Source organism: Triplophysa rosa, linkage group LG16, assembly GCF_024868665.1.
Source record: "Triplophysa rosa linkage group LG16, Trosa_1v2, whole genome shotgun sequence".
Classification (NCBI taxonomy): Eukaryota; Metazoa; Chordata; class Actinopteri; order Cypriniformes; family Nemacheilidae; genus Triplophysa; species Triplophysa rosa.
Genome location: NC_079905.1, coordinates 5375650 through 5396815, shown reverse-complemented (window position 1 = coordinate 5396815; position 21166 = coordinate 5375650). Strand labels below are relative to the sequence as shown.

The 21166-nt window shown below is 36.8% G+C and overlaps 1 protein-coding gene across 1 annotated transcript; it reads left to right on the top strand.

The window, feature by feature from the left end:
• Window positions 1-3: 3 nt before the first annotated feature.
• On the top strand, window positions 4-14257 carry si:dkey-240h12.4 (death-associated protein kinase 2). Its single transcript, XM_057353978.1, is given in 13 exon segments — window positions 4-247; window positions 3197-3358; window positions 4087-4308; window positions 4662-4800; window positions 5376-5505; window positions 9242-9290; window positions 10000-10026; window positions 10597-10749; window positions 11092-11137; window positions 11236-11325; window positions 11544-11630; window positions 11910-11981; window positions 12216-14257. Coding segments are annotated over 12 exon segments (1158 nt in total). The 5' UTR covers window positions 4-247; window positions 3197-3296; the 3' UTR covers window positions 12297-14257.
• The last annotated feature ends 6909 nt before the right edge of the window (window positions 14258-21166 follow it).

Genomic DNA, 21166 nt, shown 5'->3' with positions numbered 1-21166 from the left:
CTCGGCTATAAATTCCAGGTTGGTCTATTAGAGCTGCACAGTGTTACCTATGCTACACACCCACCCCACAGGAGGCGTACACTACACACTCGACGGGGTCAAGAAACCATTTAAACCATTTCCTCATCGAAGCGAGTGCGCGTCCACGGTAAGCGCAGGTCCAGTGGTAACGACATCGGCAAGACGGACGCAACGCGGGCTTCATGACGGCTTTAACGCAGCGATAAACCGCGCTCGTCCCCGCCAGGTATGTTACGCACATAGATCAATCCGTGAAGTTACGCAGAATTTGACATGGAATAGGCAAACACATGTTAGAGCGGGGATAAAACAAACGTAACATTTGTATAGGCTACATACATACTGTGTGACAGTGCACGGGAGAAGTTGAACTATAAGGAAATGGACCAATTCGTTTCATCGTGATTTCGTGATCGTGACTAGTCTCGAGGGCTTGTGATAGGTGCGGGATTCTTAGTGGATTTTAAAAGACACGACGCGCAAGAATGAGACATGGACAAGTTTGCACACGCATGTTCCAAACCAAATACGTTTGTTTTGCTTATTTGTTTGGTTTATTGCGTGTCTTGTTTTTGGTTATTTATCGATTTGCTTATATTAGTTTAATTATTGTAAAAGTATAGTGGTTTTGGTGGAAAGTTTTACTACGAACATATGGTTAAACTACGGTTCCTGCATTGACCGAGGCAATGGTTGGTTACTATGGCTTTACTGTCAATACTACAGTAAAAACCATGGAACTACTTAAATTACTTTACTAATTTTCTCCTATTGACATTATTTCCAAGAGTAGCCTAATTGGGTTGTTTGTGGGAGGTTTTAAATGGTTGAATAGTTTCTCTTTTGTGATTTCGTTGTAAAAAAAGGTTTGCCCGTGAAGGTTGACAATTAGATGTCATTCTTTTAAATTCAGTTTTTTTCAATAAACCAGAAATGCAAGTTTCTGTTATCCTTGTATGATGTGATCGTAGACCATAAAAACTGTGAAAGCTTTGCATAACGATGTTGAATTTGAATAGACAGCGTGTGTTACTCTTGTCTGCTTTGACAGGTTTCCTGGAGGAGCACATGTGACTGAACAAAATATCAAAAATAGTGTTTTTGGTTGGCTTTGCTTTTCTCAAAACGCATTGAAGTAGATGAATAAATGAATTTTCGTCGTTCTGTGTCAATTCCCCCGTTCCCCTGTTTTTCCAATACATGTTGTTGCAGAAGTAAATCTGAAGCTCTGTGGACTGCGAGTCCCAGTCACAGATGAGATCATCGGTTTGCTGTTAAAATGGAAAGCATGCAGTTGTGGGGCAGTTTGGAATTGCTCCTAAAGTTTTGTCTTTGATCGATGGAAAGGAATGAAAGCGAGCGCTTCTCAGATTTCTGAATTCACACGCCTTTACCCTGAGGCTGTCAGACACACGTTTGCATAATAAAGTAGCTGATGTGAAAGTGAAGGGAGATCAAGCAGTTGTTGTAAAGATCAGTAATACAATGTATGATATAATGCAAACAATTAATGCAAGAGACTGAATGTGAACTGAAACTAATAGTTCTAGTTTTACTAGAAGTGAGACCGTAATGTGATACAGCTGAATGGCTGTTGCAAGGGGGAGTTTTTGTTTTGCAATGAACGCTATTGTTCTGCTATCTGGCCGCTTTCCTGGTATGTTACTGTAGGAAGATGAAGTGAGATGGGTGGGGTGTTGTTTTGGGAAGAACTGTTGATCAGTGCAACCCCTCCATCTCCGGTCAATTCTCCAAACATTCTGAGATATTAGTCTTTGTATTCTTCATTTTGCCACTATTGTGTACTGAAGTGCAGTGCGAATGGTTTCAAAGATTGCCATGAGGTCATACTAGATGAATGAGAGCAAATATTTAAAACATTAAAAACTGTGTTTCTGTAGAAAACTTAATCCCACTATGCTCGGTGTTGCAGATGGTTGTCAGGGTATTGCTGTGCGGTTGCTAAGGTAGTGAAGGTACTGCTCTTTACTGTAATATTTATTATATTAAAATTATTATATTATTATTATATGTATTATATGGCAAATTTCACTATGTTGCATGTATTAGGTTAAAATGTATTATATTAAAATAATTTATTATGTTAATATTATATCTATTATATATTTGTCAGTGTCTTTTTTTTATACGTTTTAACGCAAATTTCCTTTCTTGCTGTTTATCGCCGCCCTTATGTTCACTTTGGGGAGGTGCAGAAGCCGGCCACTGCTAACTTATAAAATAATTACATATAATTTTGGCTTTACAAGTCTTTTAAGCGTACTATTTTTTTTTTTTTGGGGGATTTGTATACATACATCTTGCACATGGAACAGATTTATCCAGCTTTCATGCAAATCATACAAACCAGCATCAGCCACTTCTCTTAGTATAGGACTTTGGCATTCACAGCGTTACATCGTTTTACATAAACACAACCACACTGTTTGTGTGATGGCATGTTAAAATAGCTTACAGTATGAGCTTCTCCATTTGTAACTTACACATTCTCGGCTGAAATGTAGCAGATCGATAGATAAGGTCTTGTTTTGTCTTGCAATACCGTAAAAAAAAACTCCCGTCTTTCTCTCCACCCAGCTCTGCCTCATTGATGTTGTCATTCCTCCCTCCCCTCTCACTTCCTAACAAACATGTTATTTAGCCATTGAAAACTAATTACAGAACTACAACCGAATGTGGGAAATGGGCTCATTATGAAAGTATTTGGTAACAAGTAACAACTATGCAAGGGAGGGCGAGTTGTGATCGTTCAGTTTCTCACAGTGTTTCAGCAGTTTGTCCACACATGGCTGAAGTTTCAAGGATTGCCTTTTTGACTTGTGACCAACTTTGCTGTGCATTCCTTCTCATGTTTGTAGTTCCAGGCTATCAGGGGGATTTAAAATCCAGATGTTTGGCCTTTGGTGATTCGTAAATTGTTTTCAGAACTCTCCTTTGTTGTTTGCGGCTAGTTTAGTGAAATGTTTCCAGCAAGCCTGGATTGTTTTTGGTGAGAAAATGTGTTGTGATGACATCCTTTAAAGAGTTAGAATAATTACCTAACAGCAAAAGGTGATGTAATGTTTTCTGCAAGTTTTAATGTTGGATGGAGTTTTTTTATTTTAAAAAAAGTTCTCAAATTAAGTTCCGTAATATACTGTTCTCTGTGTTTCAGGTGTGGATCTAATGCTAAAGTCATAATGAGCATTATATTTTAGCCAAAAGCTTGCCTTTGAACATCTGTAGAGAGAAGACAGAGCAGGAGAAAGAGCACAATGGCTGTCTTCAAGCTGGACAATGTTGAAGACCTTTATGAGATTGGAGTTGTTTTGGGAAGGTAAAGTAATTCATACAAATCTTTTATCAGTTGAAAAAAATGGATTTCTAAGATAATACGATAAAAAATTGGAAATGTATTATATAAAAATTATTATATCGCTGCTGTCCTTCTTAAACCTTGTATCTCCATACCTCCTGATTTAATTTTTTTGCCATAAATCATTATTATTAGTCACCCTTTATGTTTGTCACTGGGTTTTGAAAATATCTAACCAAAAAGTGCTTGTCAACCTTGACAAAACTGTATTTAATTATTTAAATGCGAGGTTTTAGAAGGACAGTGACGATATTAATATTATATTTTTTGTACGTGTATTAAGTTGAACGTTAATATATTAAAATTGTTATATTATTATTATCTATTATATGGCAATTTTCATGTTTGTTTGTTACATGTATTACATTGTAATTTATTATATTAATGTTTTATCAATTTTTGGGGTATTTAAACTTTTGTTTGCTACATGTATTACAATAAAATGTATTGTATTAAAAAATATATTATGTATGATTTGGCAATTTCAACTTTTGTTGTGTGTACCAGGTTGAAATTATTTATTGTGTTAATATTATATCTATTATATTGCGGTTTTCCACTTCTGATATGTGTATTTTTATATCTATTATATGGCCTTTTTCACTTGTGTTACCTATATTAGGTTTGCCAATGTCTTGTCTCAAAGTTTTAACACTAATCTCTGTTCTCTCTGTCTATCGCCACCCTAGTGGTCACTTCGGGCAGGTGCGTGAGGTTCGGGATCGAGCCACTGATGTTTTGTGGGCAGGTAAATTCCTGAAGCTGAAGCGAGGTGCAGGAAGCAGGCTGGGACTGGAGAGGAAGAGCGTGGAGAAGGAGGTGGAGATCCTTCAGAGCCTTCAACATCAAAACATCATGGGTCTTAAAGATGTTTTTGAGAGCAAGGCAGAGGTGGTCCTCATCATTGAGCTGTGAGTATGTGTGTGTGCTTTTATATCTAAAATACAGAAACGAGACATCATTCTACAGAAATAGGAAAAGATGAATGAAACTTAGTGAAAGGGAGTAAATATAACAGAGTCTCATGTAAAGCAGAAGAAGGCTGGTTTTATTTTCTTAATGTTGTTTTACACCTGTATGCTGTTATATTTTCTGTGGAACACAAATAGCAAAAAATGAATTGAAATTAATTGAGTTATTCAACTAATGAAAATTTTAGTTTCGTATGAGTGAAATATTCCTTTATGCATTATACTATAAATTAAACCTTATTTATGTTCATCTATGGTTCATCTTTTCAATTTTATGTTTTTGTATATAATAGCATAAAGGGTGGCGAACTCTTCGATTTCATCGCAGAGAAGGAAAACCTCACTGAGACAGAAGCCATTGAGTTCATGAAACAGATTCTGGAAGGTGTCAAGTACATGCATCAAAAAAACATCGCCCACTTTGACCTGAAGGTGGGACGCGAGATCACCCAGCATCTGTCTTTATATGATAGTTAAGGTCAAAGCAACAGATAAACAGTTGGTGGCCTTCACAAGTTCATTTTAAATATATAGTAAACATGTCACTTCCTGTGAAGATTACGTGGAAGTGTTGTGTAGCTTTCTCACACAAGATTCGACATTACACACTGACCAACAGTCACACAGAAATGTTCCCACAACATCAGACGAAATAGTATTTCAACATGAATTCCCAGTTTGGTCATATGTATGATGCAAAATCATACAAATACCTTTTTTTAGAATATTGACAGTATTTATACATACTAGCTGTAGTATTCTTTTATGTTTTACTGTTGATGTTATTAGGTGTAAAAACACCAAAAAATAATAATTGATCAATAACTCCTATAAAGTATGCACTGTTGGCGAAGCAGTTTTAGTTCAATTTTGATTTAAGGGTTTTAATGCACGTCAATTGAAACGAATGAACAAAAATGAGCACATTAGCCTTTCAATGAACAACAATGAGTTTGTTTTGAATATTTTTGAAGAACGTTTTAATTTAAAGCTTTATTGTTTTTCAGCCTGAGAACATCATGTTGTTGGACAAACACGCCACCAACCCGGACATCAAAATTATTGATTTCGGCATGGCCCAACGATTTATTCAAGGGGAAGAATACAGAAGTTTAGGTGGAACCCCACAGTACATTGGTGAGTCTACATTTCAAGGGTTCGATTCGATTCCTAAGGAAATCCACAATTGATATGTGAAACTGAATAGCTTGAATGCGTCGGAACACTTTTCGACTGAAAGCGTTTGCAAATGCATTAATGTAAGTGCAAAATGTGGTTTTGAGTTCAAGTAAATGTGCTCATTTTAGTCCAGAAACGTCCCCCAACACATGTTCATTAAAAGAGACTTTTCTCTGCTGTTTTTCAAAACTGCACCAAAATAACAAACCTCAAAGGGGTTATTTGGAGATAGGGCAGATATATGGTATGAAGCTCAAAACGACATGTTAGATAAAGCTCAAAGGCGCCAATATGTTGAGTTGCCTTGAATGTCTTTATTTACAAATTATTATTCAGATTAATGTCTATAAACACATTAACAGTTGAGTAGTGTGCACCACTATATTAAACTGAACTGAACTGTTGATCTCCAACATAGAAGACATCTTATGCCCTCTACAGCTTCCCTTGTGACAATGCTAAGAATGCAACTTTCATTTATAATTTCATAACGCGAACATGTGAAATTGAGTTTGTAGGTCGAAGTTTTCATGTTTTAGTGTGGAGTGTATTTGTGTGCTGAGACGTGTGTGCATGAGCGTCCGCTGAGGTGAATGTTGAACTCTACACCTGCTGCGTCTCTGCATCCATTCATTTACTGCCTTAAGCAATATGCACAGTTTTCTGTTCTGGACGTCTCCATAGAAACGGGATAACTTCAGATTAAAGTACATAGCTGTACAGTTCATATGAAATTGATTGGACAGGAGCAGAACTATTGTGAGATCACTGCTGTGATGAACACATAGTGCAGGTCACTCAAGGACAAGGATGTGTTGATTTTAAAATGAATGAGCAGTGTACCACAATGTTTGCGTGGGCTTTAACTCCTTATTGTCCATCGTGCAATCACTGCTTTTTCACTGCGTCTTATGCACCCAAATTATGGAACCAACCCAGAGAAATGAGTCTGTAATTAGTCTTTAAATCTTTTAAATTCATATTTAATACGTATTTTTTAGTGTGAGGTGCCTTGATAAGCTAACTATAGCTAACCTATACTTGAAGTAATTGTATGCATTTTTTGGTTATTTTTATGATAATTTTTTATTTAAAGGTGCCGTTCCCCGTGATGCCAATTTTCAAACTTTAGTTACTGTGTAATGTTGCTGTTAGAGCATAAATAATATCTGGAAAATGATAAAGCTCAAAGTTCAATGCCAAGCGAGATATTGTCTTTAACAGAATTCGCTTTTCAAGGACTACAGAGAATGGCTGGAATCGGACTACAGCCCTTTACTTCCCGGGTAAATGATGTCACTATTCCGAGTTTTTGAATAACCTCCCCCCAAAGGAATATGCCAAAAAAGGGGCGAGGCCTTCCTTAGAGAAGAGGAAGAGCTGCTGGAGTAGTGTTGGTTATCAGAGATTGTAAATATTTGACTGAGCTGCGCACTTAATTACTTTCACTTTCATCACAGTACTACAGCTGGTAATAAGAATTCAGCTACACACATTCTAAGATAACCAACGGTCAAATAACAGCTTCCATGACTTTAACATCGACTGTGAAAGCTGTTCTGTATAATACACTGATATTGTGTGTGTGTGTGCGCATACCTCTAAAACACTTCTATGAAACGTCCTTTGAAGTCCTGCTTGCAAATATCTCCTAGTCAATCTGCTTGTTTTATTATCCAACTTAGGTCCAATATAAAAAGGCAAAACTAACGCTTCTGTTATTAGTGTTAATTAATATAACCGGTCTGACGCCAATCGGTCCGGTGTCATTTCCCTCGCCATAGTAGGAAAAAAATTCGATCTCTAACAAAGATTGACATTTGCACATGCACCAGCAGACCTCCGTTACACTTCAATTGATCCGCATGTGTTTAACTGATGAAGTGACGCCATTGTTACTGTTTATTGCTAAAAGCCAAGCTTATGAATACACGTCCAATGAGAGGGGTCCCGACCAATCACAACAGCCTGAGAAGCGGAAGCTCGCTGATATGGTATGGGTGGGGCATCTTCAGACACACGCTCTAAGCGGGGAACCAATCACGACAGACTGGATCAGGTTTACCAATCAGAGCATTTCGGAAGGAGAGACTTTATAGAAACTGGAAAAAAATCCGCTGATTTTGTGAGAAGCGGGTTATTGGTGAACTATAGACTCGGAAAGCATTTTTTGAAACTAGAAACATGAACATAAATTGTTAAACACCCAAAAAACATAATCAAAGCTTCAAAAACAGCCAAAGAACGGCACCTTTAATTATTTAACAAATTTTTTATTTTTTGTATTTAAAGTTTTTCACATTTTACAGAACAAATCCCCTCATGTCAGCAAATCAAAACGATTTATATTTGTAATCATACAATATCAATACATAAATATACATATACACATACATACAGAAACATATACATCTACATCAAAACAAAACAAAAATAAGTTAAAAAAATGCGTTTATTAAAAGTTATTTGTTTAAATGCTCAGGCGACACAGTGTTTAACTCACAGTCACCAATATGTACACACACCTTCTGGATTGCCAGCTCTTATAAATATCACAATTGCACGTGTACACATTTTGTCGCTGTGCCCTGTGACTGTGTACTTAAGAACTGTGTGCACAAGACAAGGCTGTCAAAATTGTTATAAGTAGCCACTTGATATTAGTAGCAGGTCCTGCCTCTGTTGTCTCCCAACTAACTCTACTTATCATAAGGACATTCTTCTTAGACAACAAGATGTTAAGTGCTTTTCTAAGGACATTATGTGATAGGCTGAATTGTGATCTCAGTATCACACCAGATCGTGAGTCAGCCCTGCTTTTGGCTGAACTGGCTTTAGCCTTGTTGATTTGATAGATTTACAGGTTTATCCACTTTAAAGGGATATTCACACCAAAAACGAGAGTCTGTGTGACTTTCTTCCGTGATACAAGGTGACGTGTTGATATTTTCATATATGAGTTATGAGCTATATTTGGACCTGTTCCTCACAGATTTCTTCAGAAACTTTGAGTGCATGAGTCATGTAAATTACCCACATGGAGCTTAACAGACCCACCCAAGTGTTTCAGATATTTTGCAGAATGCCTACTTTTGTTTTACACTCGAGAATGACATGAGGGTTAGGCTGTGATGACAGATTTTTTGAACATTTCTATAAAACAGCAGCTAAAAACATTGGAAGGTTAACAGAAAGCATCTTGATCTCAAAATCTGTCACATTCTGTCACAAACAAAATATTTTCGCTGAGTTTGTGTCAGCCTAAAGTAAAATTTGTTCACACTCCAGTGTGGTCCATGTGAGGATGTGAAAATGTGCAGATGTTCTCAAAGAATGTGCTTAACAGTGTCATTCTGACCGAGATATTTTGCTGTAATCCAATAAAATGAGTTTGTTTTGTTGCAAGTGAAAGAATGCTGGGGGTTTTATTGGAGACTGGTTGTAAAAGACAGAAAGTACTTTCCAAGTCACATACTTTTCAAATTGTTCACTTTTCTGCATTATTTTATATCAAAAACAGCACAAGCATCGGGTTCATACTGAAGGAATCAATAAACTGTAAAAAATTAACTAAATGAGAAATGTTAATTGACGTTGATTTTGGATCAATTCTGTGTTGTACAAAATCTTAACTTGCATATAGTATGTGTGTAATGTATAAAAGCTAAAACTCTTTTCTTTCTGTCTCTCGTAGCCCCTGAGATCATCAACTATGAGCCTCTCGGGACAGCAGCAGATATGTGGTAAGATTTATCTGGTTCAGATTAGAAACATACACACTTGAACATGCATTTATAAGTGTGCACGGGGGAGTTTTTAGGCGTGCTCAGACCTGATTTTTCTTTCACACATCCTCAGGAGCATTTGTGTGTATGGATTTGTGAACTATACAAAACCCCCTTTGCCCTTCATAGTTTGTGACTACAGCACATGTTGATGTCATGTTTGTACAATGGAAAGGCAAACTATTTTTGCATTTGACGTAAGACTGTAGCTATTATTCACAACGTGGAAAAAACAATTTACAGCTTGTTAGAATAATGCATGTTCGGTTTACACAGGTTTCATGACATTCCTGTAGCTCGACTGGTGCCGCTTGGTACTGACAATGGCAAGGCCATGCTGTTGAAATGTTTACACGAAAGTTGTTTTAAATGGCCTTGAACGAGAATCAATAATCCAGTTTTAAACTTGTAAACACTGTGCATTAAAAAACTCCATTTATACACATATTCTGTACTGCATTTGAAGTGTAAAGAATGCATTCTAGACTATGCATAGATTGCCTTTTTTATAGTTATGTATATGCTATTGAAAAAATATAGATTCAAATTGTGAAAGAGTTGAAAGTTTTATTTATTTTCGTGTTGGATGTTAAATAGCTTTATATTAAATATGTGACCTTAAGGATAGTGACATGAAGATTAATTGTAAAAATCATTTTATTTTCAGGAGCATGGGTGTCATTACATACATTCTGTAAGTATTCCTTCTTTCGTAGTAAGATAAAACACTCGACAAGCAAATCCTTTAAGATTTAACCCCGCTCCAAAGTCCTCCAAGTAATCACATTACAACTGAGACGTCAATCACCTCTGAGACAAAACCTCCCTTTGACAAGCAGTGTGCTGTCTCAAGTTTACAGGCCAGACCCTGTGAGATCAGATAAAGTATGTCAAAAATGAAGTGGCCTACATCAGATATTGAGCAGAGACCTGACACGCTCCTATTGGCCTTCTGCTTTCTATCAGCTGATCTTAATCAAAAAGCACTCTTTGTGTCCACGCTTCCAAAAGCTACAATGCAATTGTCTGTATGTGCTATATAAAATCACGATTTTCAAAATGTATTTAAATCTACATCTCTGGAGCATAAATAGACATTTTTTGTATGGAAGAGTTGAAGATATTGAAACTATCTCCTACAAGAATGTAACGGCCATGGCTGATATTTTCAAAGTGCAAATGAGTCCTTCCTAGGTTCTCCAGGCAACAAAATATTTTCTTCCCTGTAAAACCATTTGTTATTCATGTGTATTTACACCATCAGTTTGAGTGGTCTGTCCCCGTTCCAAGGCGAGACGGATGAAGAAACCCTGAAGAACATTGTGGCGATGAATTATGAGTTTGAGCCGCACTAATTCAGCCAAACCAGCAACATGGCCAAAGATTTCATCCAGAAACTGCTAGTTAAAGATCAGACGTAAGTACTGCACACGTTTATTTAACTCCTAACTTAATTTATGTCAAAAAGTGAGTTATTAGAGAAAAAAATAACTGTGGTTTGTATTGTTGGCGCTTCTTTAGTTTCTAATGTATAAGAATGTTTTACTATTTATGTACAAATATATTTGTGAATTAGTTTAAAAGAGAGAGCTTATTCATAGTTTTCCAAAGATTTTGCAAACCAATGATCTATACCTATATTACAGATTTTATTTTGAAAGTTATTTAGGATTTTTCACAATGCTGCATTTTTAATGTCTAACCTTTGTTTCAATAACAACTAGCTTTTACTTATTCACTTTTGTACATTCGTATCTAGTGAAAGAATGACAGCAGATGAATGCCTAATTCACCCCTGGATTAAGGTGAAATGCATAAACACATCTATTATGTCTTTCCTTATATTTCATCTTTTGTGGTCAGAATAATTGTAGTAACTCTTTCATGTACATTTCTCTTAAAGCCTCTGAACAGAACTCAAATTGCCAAGAGGAACCGTTCCTCCATCAACATGAAGAACTTTAGGAAGTTTAATGCAAAGAGGAAATGGAGGGTTAGTGTGATTCCCAATGCAGTGTGTTTCTTAGGTGTAATACTAATGACTGCTGTGTCTAACCTCACTGACCTGTGAGTAGAGAAAGAGAGACACCTGCTGTTCACTAGCAACACTGAGTCATTGTTTTTTGTCATTTACTTCATTTCTGCAAACACGGTGTCATATTTAATAACATAATAATTGAAGATCTTGTTTGTTTTGTCTTCTCTCTGTAGATGTCATTTAACATGGTTTCAGCCTGTAATCGGTTTACTCGACTGCAGTTACGTTGCAAGGACCGTTGTACAGGACAACAAGAACTGGTGAGATGGTTTGTGTGAATTTCATGACAATCACCAAAATTTCATCCCAAAATCAAAAGACAAAATTATATTTAGCACAATAAAGCAAAATGAAAGACATAATTTAACAATAATTTAGTGCTTAATCATTTATTGTGGCTTTATACGTGATTTGCATTGTAATACATGAGGAAAATCAAAATCGGATTCAAAATCTAATTCCAAATGATTGGCAGAGCATGAGCCTCAGAGCATTCTGACTGGCAAAGCAAAGACCCGAAGCCACATTTATGTTTGCAGTTTACAGAGTCTAGTGATGTCACAGAGACAACAGTGATATTTCAGGACAGCGATAGCACTGATATCTGTCAGGTAAAAGTGACATTTTCTTAATGGCATTCCATTAAAGAAATGTAAATTGAGCATAACACAAATAAAAAACCATGTCCAAAAACAACGACATTGACATAATTGATAAATAGATGCAAAAATAGATTTTACAATCATAGCCTAGATAAATACATGAATTTAATATATTTTACACTTTGTCTAAGAATGCATAGTTCAGTTATGAATCCCTCACTATTTCGGGTTTTTTCCCGTCAGAGAGACTGTGAGAGCGACCAGGAGGACACCGCGACAAAACCTGCTTCTCTCCTACGGCGACGTCTTAGTAGCAACTCATAAGGATCGCCAGCAGAGGGAGACAAAAACCACAAGCGTCTCCCTGTGACGAGATGACGCCGCTCATTACAGCTGCAGTACTCTGTACTTCCGGCAGGGGGAGGTCATGCGCACATCATCCGCACTCTTAAGCAACCCTTCCCTCAAGGCCTTGAACCTTGCATGCGATTGCCACAACTAGCTTACATATCCTGTTACAGTGAATGACGTCATTTCAAAGAAGGATGGGGCCATGACATCATTGTGGTATTCTCCATGCTAATATGCAAGCATGTTCATAGAGTTCTACCTCTGACAGACATTGTGATGCTTCTACCTGAAGTGCTACAGACAGGAGGGTCTCTGAAGGATGTACCTGTGATGTTCTTCAAAAAGATTTACTTACCCAGGATCCAAATTTGTGTTTTATTGTTGGTTGGGCGTAGAGGAAACTCTTGGGTTTATTTTTGGATTTTTATGGAAGAAGTTTAATGTTTAACAATGGAAAGTAATGGCACAGATTTTTAGACACGTTTTAAGCTTACATCCAGAAAACAAGCACCTAAAAAATAAATTGTAAATAACAGGACCTAACAAGACAAGACCTCTGGGCTGAGTGCCTTAACATACACATACTCTCAAAAACATGATTTAGACCTATACATGTTCTCCGGTACTGAATCAGACACCACAAATTACTCACATTAGTGATAGACTCACAAGTACAGTACTGCCTCGCAAATTGTGTTTCGTTTTTTTGTGACATTTACCCAGTTGCCTTTTTCTGTTTGGCTAAATTGTAATAGAAATATTGTGAAGGCAAATGCTCTGTACACATGCTTATAACGCTAATACTGACAGTTGTACTAAGTTAGTATGAGTGTTGGTGTGCCTGATCATCTCTTACTGTTGGTTTTTAATTTATGACACTTTACACCAGCTACTGCTATATACTGTGTTTTGCAAGATGTAAAGCAGTTTTGATTGCTTTAAACACCAGTTTTGAAAACTTAATGGGGCGGTTTCCCGGACAGGGATTAGTTTAAACCAGGACTAGCCCTTAGTTAAACTAGGATATTTAAGGCATTTTTAAAAAACATACTTTACAAAAACAAACATAAGTGTGCATCTTGAGACAAAACAAATGCACTTATATATTTTAAGATATGCTAGTGCAAGTTGTTTTCGATTAAGACACCTCTAACATTTAAGTTAGTCTAAGACTAGAGTTAAGCCCTGTCCGGGAAACCAATAACTTAAAAAAAATAATCAGCAGAAATTTTATGTGAAGAGAGCCGTTTAAAATGTACTTGAATGGTGAGTCGCAGTGTTGAGTTTTATTCAAATGCTGCTTGATTTTGACTTCTAGACACTACTTGTTTCCTACATCATCAGTGTGTCAAGAAAGTATATTAGCTTTATTGTTGATAGCGCCAAAATATTTGTATGTACATTTTATTCCAGAGTCTACTGGTCTTCCTTGTAGGTCCATAATCACTGTTCATTTGGAGAAGTCTTCCATTATATAGACATTACAACACATTGCCCTCTTACACACTTCTATAGAACCTGTGACATATCGCACAATTGTCTGTCATCATATGATATATATTTTTAATACTGTAGTTGATGTGCAAGAATGCTACCGTGTGCCCTGTTACGCATTCTTATTATGTAACAGCACAATGCATCAAAAGAGATCATTGATTACAAGTACCATTTTAGTACTTTATTTAAGCTTGTAATTGAATTTCACACATTCTTTCATACAAATTGTTTTTCTGCCATTTTTGCAGTATTTGTGTGTTGGTGCATTCGTGCATGTTTTATGACTTAGTGTGTTTTTATATAAATGTAGAACAAAAGTTATAGTTGTGGAACAAAATATCTCATGTTAATGTAAGATGCAGGCAATTTTTCGTGTACGTTTTTAAAGTCTGTTCAGGTTTGTTTGACACTGTGGCGTAGATTAAAACCAGCTTGTCCTTCAATTTAATGTCCTGTGATTTTGTTTTGGCACGTGACATTTGCTGAAAAAAAAAGAAAAGAAATAAGACCGACAGACATGGCTTATGTACTTAAGTGCACAGGTACACTTGTTTATTATTATTATTTTTTACTGATGAGCAATTAAACAACATCAAAGTGTAGATTAACAACACAAAATACAAAAAATAGGCATTAATAATGGAAGCTCCAAAGATGAGGTGGAAGAACAAAAAAAGACATTCACAATACGCCAAATACAGGCTCATAGTAATTTACAATAGATGTACCTTTAAGTTTAAGAGACTTCAAAAAAAGAGTAAGTTCGTGAGAGAATACTTTGTATAAAGGCGGAGAACCTAACAATTGTTTATATGTAGATAGATAAAGCGAGCTCAACGCACCTGGACCTGGCGTGACGTCATTTGCGTGGGCGTACTCCCGGCGCTGGACACTAGTAATTCGACCACGAGAACGCGCATTGTAATTCCCGGCGCTCACGCACAGATGGGATGTTTGTCCCGGAATGTCATGAGCAAAAACGTTTCGGAAACCATCTGTTCCACGTCGGCTATCTGTAGTGAACTCACAAGATGACTTTCAGTGGTTATTGGAGTTAAACTGAACGTTCATTCTGTCTTTGGAAAGCTTGAAAAGACGAGAAGAATTGTTTATTAAAACGGACTTTAACGCACAGGTAGGTTTGTTAAAGTTATCACGAGTAGTTTTGTGTACGTGTTTAAGCATCCTAAAACTTTTTAAACCCGGGTTACATCTTTAAGAAGCCTCTTAACTTAACTGTCTTCGTCTGTTTTTGTTTACGTTTACGAATTATATTATCAGTTAACAGACAGCGTGTAAACAAACAGTTTCCAGAGGTCCTGTGTTTGTAAGTTTTTTTGAGAAGAAACAAAGTTATTATTCATCGTCAAACTGCACGTGTATTTACATGATTCATTCAGCGCTTCGGGATATTTAATTGTGCGTGTGCATGTGTGCGCGCGCAACCCTTTCTGTGTTCTTAAGAACGTTTTCTAGACAATGACAACGGTTTACGAGTAAAGAGAAGGGATTAGCTGTAGGAAATGCTATTTGGATGTAGGGAATATCTCATTGAGCGTGTGAGAGAAAGAGCCTTGTGTCTGAGCTTATATCAGTAATCTTCATGGGCCCCTGTGCTACCTGAGACCCTACCTGCTGTTCCTGTTTAAAAGCACGACTTCATGGAGAGAAAGAATAAGGAAAGGGGATTGATTGAACCAGGGAAAGCGGAGGTAGGGTGGTACATAAAAGATGTTCTTTACAGCCAAGCAAGGATCAGACTTCTGTAAATTTGGACATTTTGGAGCATCTTAAAAGTAGCAGAATCTTGTCTGTTTTTTGTAAACAAATGTCTCATTCAACAGAAAGGTAATACACCACTGACATATCTGATCCCTGATGATGACCTTTTTTGTTCTTTGACTTCCTAATGATTTTATGGTGATCTCTGAGATGGTTTTGATATAATATGATGTATTTGTATCTGTGTGTGCTTCATGAGTTGATCTTGACGTGATCAAAGTCTGACTTAACAGGAAACCCTTTAACTTCAGCAAACATTAGCAAAAGTTATTCAGCATTCTAAAGAGTTGTGTCTTACTCAGAACCCCCCTCTGGGGTTACATGCGGCCTTCCTCAAAGCGAATAAGAAAGGAAGAGGAGGGACATGGAGTGGGGGTGTCACTGACGTGAAGAGTGGGGGGCTGAAGGGCATGTTTATAGTCATTGGGTGACTGACAGGACACAAGGTGGCAAGGGGGGTGGGCATCACATGTGACATAGGGTAGAAAAGGTGTGATTTCCTGTTAATTCCTGTTACGTTTTGTCCTACATTGAATAATTTTAGAAATGTTCAGTTCAGTTTTTCATTTGCAAACTTTGGTTGGGCCAACGTTGCTGTGTCGGTCTAGTTGGATGCTTAAACATTTAGCTGAAAAAAAGCATAACCTTTACACTGTATCTACATATTTAAAGGAATAGCATCCTTTTTGTTATTTACTTACCCTCAGGTTGGTCTAAACCAATATGTTTATGTCACTCAAGTCAAACACTTTTATGAAGAATCTTGATATCGCTGCTGTCCTTCTGAAACCTAGTATCTCCATATTTTGTCATTTTTATTTTTTGCCATAAATAATTATTATTAGTCACTCACCCTTTATGTTTTGCGCTGGGTTTTGCAAATATCTAACCAATTAAAAGTATTAAAAAGTGCTTGTCAACTTCGACGACACAATATTTAATCATTTAAAAAGTAAAGTGTTTTTCCATTTCCTGAAAAACAGCAAATTTGAAAATCAGAGGACAGCGACGATATGCGTGAGTGACATGTGAAAATGACCTCCTGTCTTTCATAGTCGACAAACGGATGCCAAACTTGTGCCATTGGTTGAGCCAATGTTGCCGCGTTTTGATGCTTAAACACACACTTTTTAGTGGGATATTCCTATGAATTGCTGACTTGGCTTAATTGGTTATCTCTGCACAAAGCAGAAAAAGAATGACATTATAACTTAGGAAGAAATACCCTAACTTGGCACTGTATCTACATATTCAAAGGAATAGCATGTGGTATTGTCATTCACTCTCATGTTGCTTCCTCATGTTTTACTCATCTTTGTTTTCCACTGAAATCAGACCTGATAAATCGTCATATGGCAAGTTTATGCTCCACACATGAATGAGAACTATGCCGGAGGGCAGGATTTTTCAGTGAATGCTTTACGTTTCGTTGTGTTCCTCACACAGAGCTATCGTATGGCTTCAGAAGAAAGTAATATTGTTCTATGGAGTGCTTTTAAGCTGAATATCATAGCGAAATGCAGAAGTCATACCGGTTTCGAATGACACAAGGTTGAGTAAATGATGAGGCATAGATTTTTTTGTCTGACTTAATCTTTTGACATGTTAAATACGGGCAGCATCAATGCACGTGGCACTGTTTGCTTTGATTTTGTGTTGAACACCATTCACTTACATAAGCTTGCTAACATTTTACCATTTTAATATGTAACACTGTAAAAGAAAGTTCAGCCTTGTTTGTTTTTAGATGCTAATTCAGTTGCTAATGGTGACAAACTTGAGGGTGAGTCATGATGCTGATTTGACGCATACTGTACATGTCTGCGCATACACATGCAGCTGGTGACCTGCAGCTCACCCTGACTCACTGCGCATATCTTTTCTGCCATTGTCCACAATGTTTGCTCTCTGGGTGAAGGACGGAAGGTGAGCATGACATAAGGAAGGGAGGGGAATAAAAACATTGACTGTAAGGAACTGCAGGGCGTAGAGGTGAATTATGGGATTGCTGACAGAAACACGTTGAAGGAAAACTGGAGAAATGCTTCTAAGTTGTCACGTGATTCACAGGGAGCAATGAACAAAAATGCTCTTAAAGCAGTTTTACTGGATTTATGTAAATTGTTTCTCTTGTGAGATGTACTTTGCCTTTTTGGAGAGACAGTTTTTGATAAACCATTTAGATGAAATGTAAACACTGGCACTTTCGAAACATCCCAAAACATGTCTGTTTGAGAATTTCGTTCAACTAGACCCGACAGCACTGGCTCAACTAATGATGTGTTGCTTCACCGTCTGTTTTACGACCAATGATGGATAGGGAAGTGTTCAGTCTTATAAATAAGTTTGTTTGGTGATGCAGAAATTGCGCACTTCACTTTTAAAGACTTCAAATAAGTTCAATAAAACATCCAGCGGGCAGCTCCACGCCTCTGTTGAACAAGGAAACGGGCAGACGTTTGAACTTTCCATTGTTTCAGGCTAAACTCTGACGGTAGGGTGGATATCGAGAATGGAGAAAAAAAGCGTAAGAACAAGTACATGTATAAGCGAGAGGAGTGGAGCTGAGGCCCGGGGGCGGTGGAGGAGTGAAAGATGAAGGAGGGGTGTAAGGGTGTATGAAGGACAGAAAATTGCTGTTCTAGTGTATTTAAAAGAAAAAGAACTCGCTGCCTCCCTAGTGAGATAACATGATTATGGTATTATTACTAATCTTGTGATAGCTATGTCTGGAATTTTAGGTGAGAGGAAAATTCTTAGACATCTGAGTCAAGGATACAGAGTACATTTGTGGACAATATTTACCAGCTATAATTCGTACTTGTCATGAAGCCGTCTACCATTTATCTTATGTCAATGAATTTATTTAGTTTTCTCTTTTCTCTTGTATGTATACTTAACAAACACGTGTCTATGTCACTGAAAACATTAAGAGACCACTTTAAATTAATTTTTATTTTATTTCTGAATTTACTATTTATAGTTGTGTTTAGGTAAAATTATAATTTTTTGTTTTATTCTACTCACTACTGACTATATTTCTCCCAAATTTTAAATACAAATATTGTTTCTGTTTGCAGAAACAGGTCAAAATAACAGAAAAATACTGCAAAGAAAACAAGTTCATATTCACTTGTAACTTGTAAACAATACAGCCGTAATATTTGTACATGTACAGTATTTAGGAAAAGTACAAAAATAATTTTTATGTGATAACCATTGGTTGGATAATCTCGATTTTTTCATGTCTTTCACATTGCTGTTGGATGACTTTCTCACTCCTGAGGTTTGATTTTGTTGAAATTCAACACACACTGACTGGACTAAAATGGCCACAATACATCTAGAAATGCTGATTAAATGAAAATGTCGATTTTTTTTCCATGACTGTTTGAGATGAGCCAGTGTCTGTTTCTATATTAAACTGGACTTGTCATGAAAACATGAGTCACATTTAACTTGTTTGTCATATTTATGTCTGCCGGTACAATGTAAGAAGTATTCCACATACTGTAGGTGTCCCCACATGAAATTAGGGAAAAAATAGATAGAGATAGATCATTTCTTACCCTGGAGTTACGAACATAATTTTTTGTTTAGCAGACGGGGTCAAATCTAAAGACCTGTTCTAAAGCAAAAACATAGTAGAAATCCTATTTAAATGGTGATGAAAGTCAAACGATGTATTACATAGCTACAGCGTAACATGAGTTTTGTTACAACCAAATAAAATACTGAACTTTGACCTTTCCATCTCTATCACAATCTCTTCTCTGCTATCTCCATTCTCTGTCAATGTGTGCCTGTATACAAAGGTGTGGATCAGTAATAACAGGCTTATCTTAGCCGGCTGCGTGATTACATGGGACAGTCTTTGTGAACCCGCATGCGCAGGCACATTCATAGACTTTATTTGTAGGGCATTGGTAGCTTTGAATATGTGCCGGAATTCATTATACCTGCGATGAAATGGATTTATTCATGTGTTCTTCACAAAGGACCTCTATTAATAGGGAAAAAAGAAATGGATGGAAGAACTCCAGACTATTTCAAAACAGTGTTATGCGATATATGATAACCATAGAGACAGAGAGGAAGAGGGATAGGTGGAGAGGAAAACGAGAGATAAACAGACCCATAGATTGGAAACATGTTGTTGTGACGTGTCGTGCAGCAAACCAATTGTCATTACACCTAACATTTCATTAACTCCTTGTGATATAAAACAGCTCGAAGTTGTAAAGTAAATGTCAAATGACCTGCTCCATTAAAACAATGTGGATAAAGTACCCTGAAATTGTGTTTAGGATATAACCACTAAATAGTTCACCCAAAAATGAAAATACTGTCATAATTTACCCAGCCTCCTGTCATTTCAAACCTGTATGACTTTCTTTCTTCTGCAGAACACAAAAGAAGATAATTAAAAAAAATATATTGGTAACCATTCATTTGCATTGGTTTTGTGTCCATACAATAGCAGTCAATGGCTATAACATTTTTCAAAATATCTTCTTTTGTGTTCTGCACAAGAAAGACTTACAGGTTTTGAATGACATGATGGTGAATAAATTATGATAGAATTTTCATTTTTGGGTAAACTGTCCCAAAAACAATGTAAATGTGCTTAATGTTGTAAAATCTCAAATAAATGCTGTTTAGAGCTGTTTTAATTTGACGAAACAAACATGACTGCATATGAACAGTTTATTCTGTTTTCGTAATTGATCTGTTCAAGCTCATAATCTTTTTGGTCTCTAGGGGGAGCAGTGACACCATAATCTCAGTATGGGTCCCGAGGAGCCACTTGACTTTATGGTATATGAATATGCATGTATATGTCAACAAAACAATCAAGAAAAACGTTTTTTTTAATGTGTTAATGCTTCTAAATTTTCATTCAGATGTCTAGCATCTCGCCACCCCCCTGCTCTCCTCCGAACTCCCCTGGCCCTCTGGGTGTGACCTTACGTTCCCCTTCCACCCGTCACCTGATTGAGCTTGATCCCTGGAGAAGACACAGCTGGGAACCCGGAGCCGTGGCACAGGGGTATTCTCCTAATGACACCCGCAGGTATAAAACAACTCTACGTAGTTTATTTAAGGTGAAATATGTCGTTGTGGATTTTTTTTAATGCTGAACCCAAAAATTATGTTATCATTTATGCCCTCTCATGTGTTCCCTCTGTATATGACTCTTTCTTCTCTGGAACACAAAAGAAGATATTTTGAGAAATGTCTCAGTGGTTTTGTGTTCATACAATGGAAGTCAGTGGGGTTCAATGTTCTTTGGTAATCAACATTCTTCAAAATATCTTCTTTTGTGTTCATACAGGTTTGAAATGACACATGGATGAATTATGACAGAAGTTTCAATTTGTGTTGAATTGTCCCTTTAAGAAGATCCATGCAGGGTTGGCAAATGAATCAAAAGTGTAATATTTTCTATCTATTTGGTTTCATTTGATATAATCAGAGCATGTTTATTATTTTTCGATGTACTGTAAACGGCACTTTATTCCAGGAGCATTTGAATATGTACAAAATGTATAAAACAGCATGCC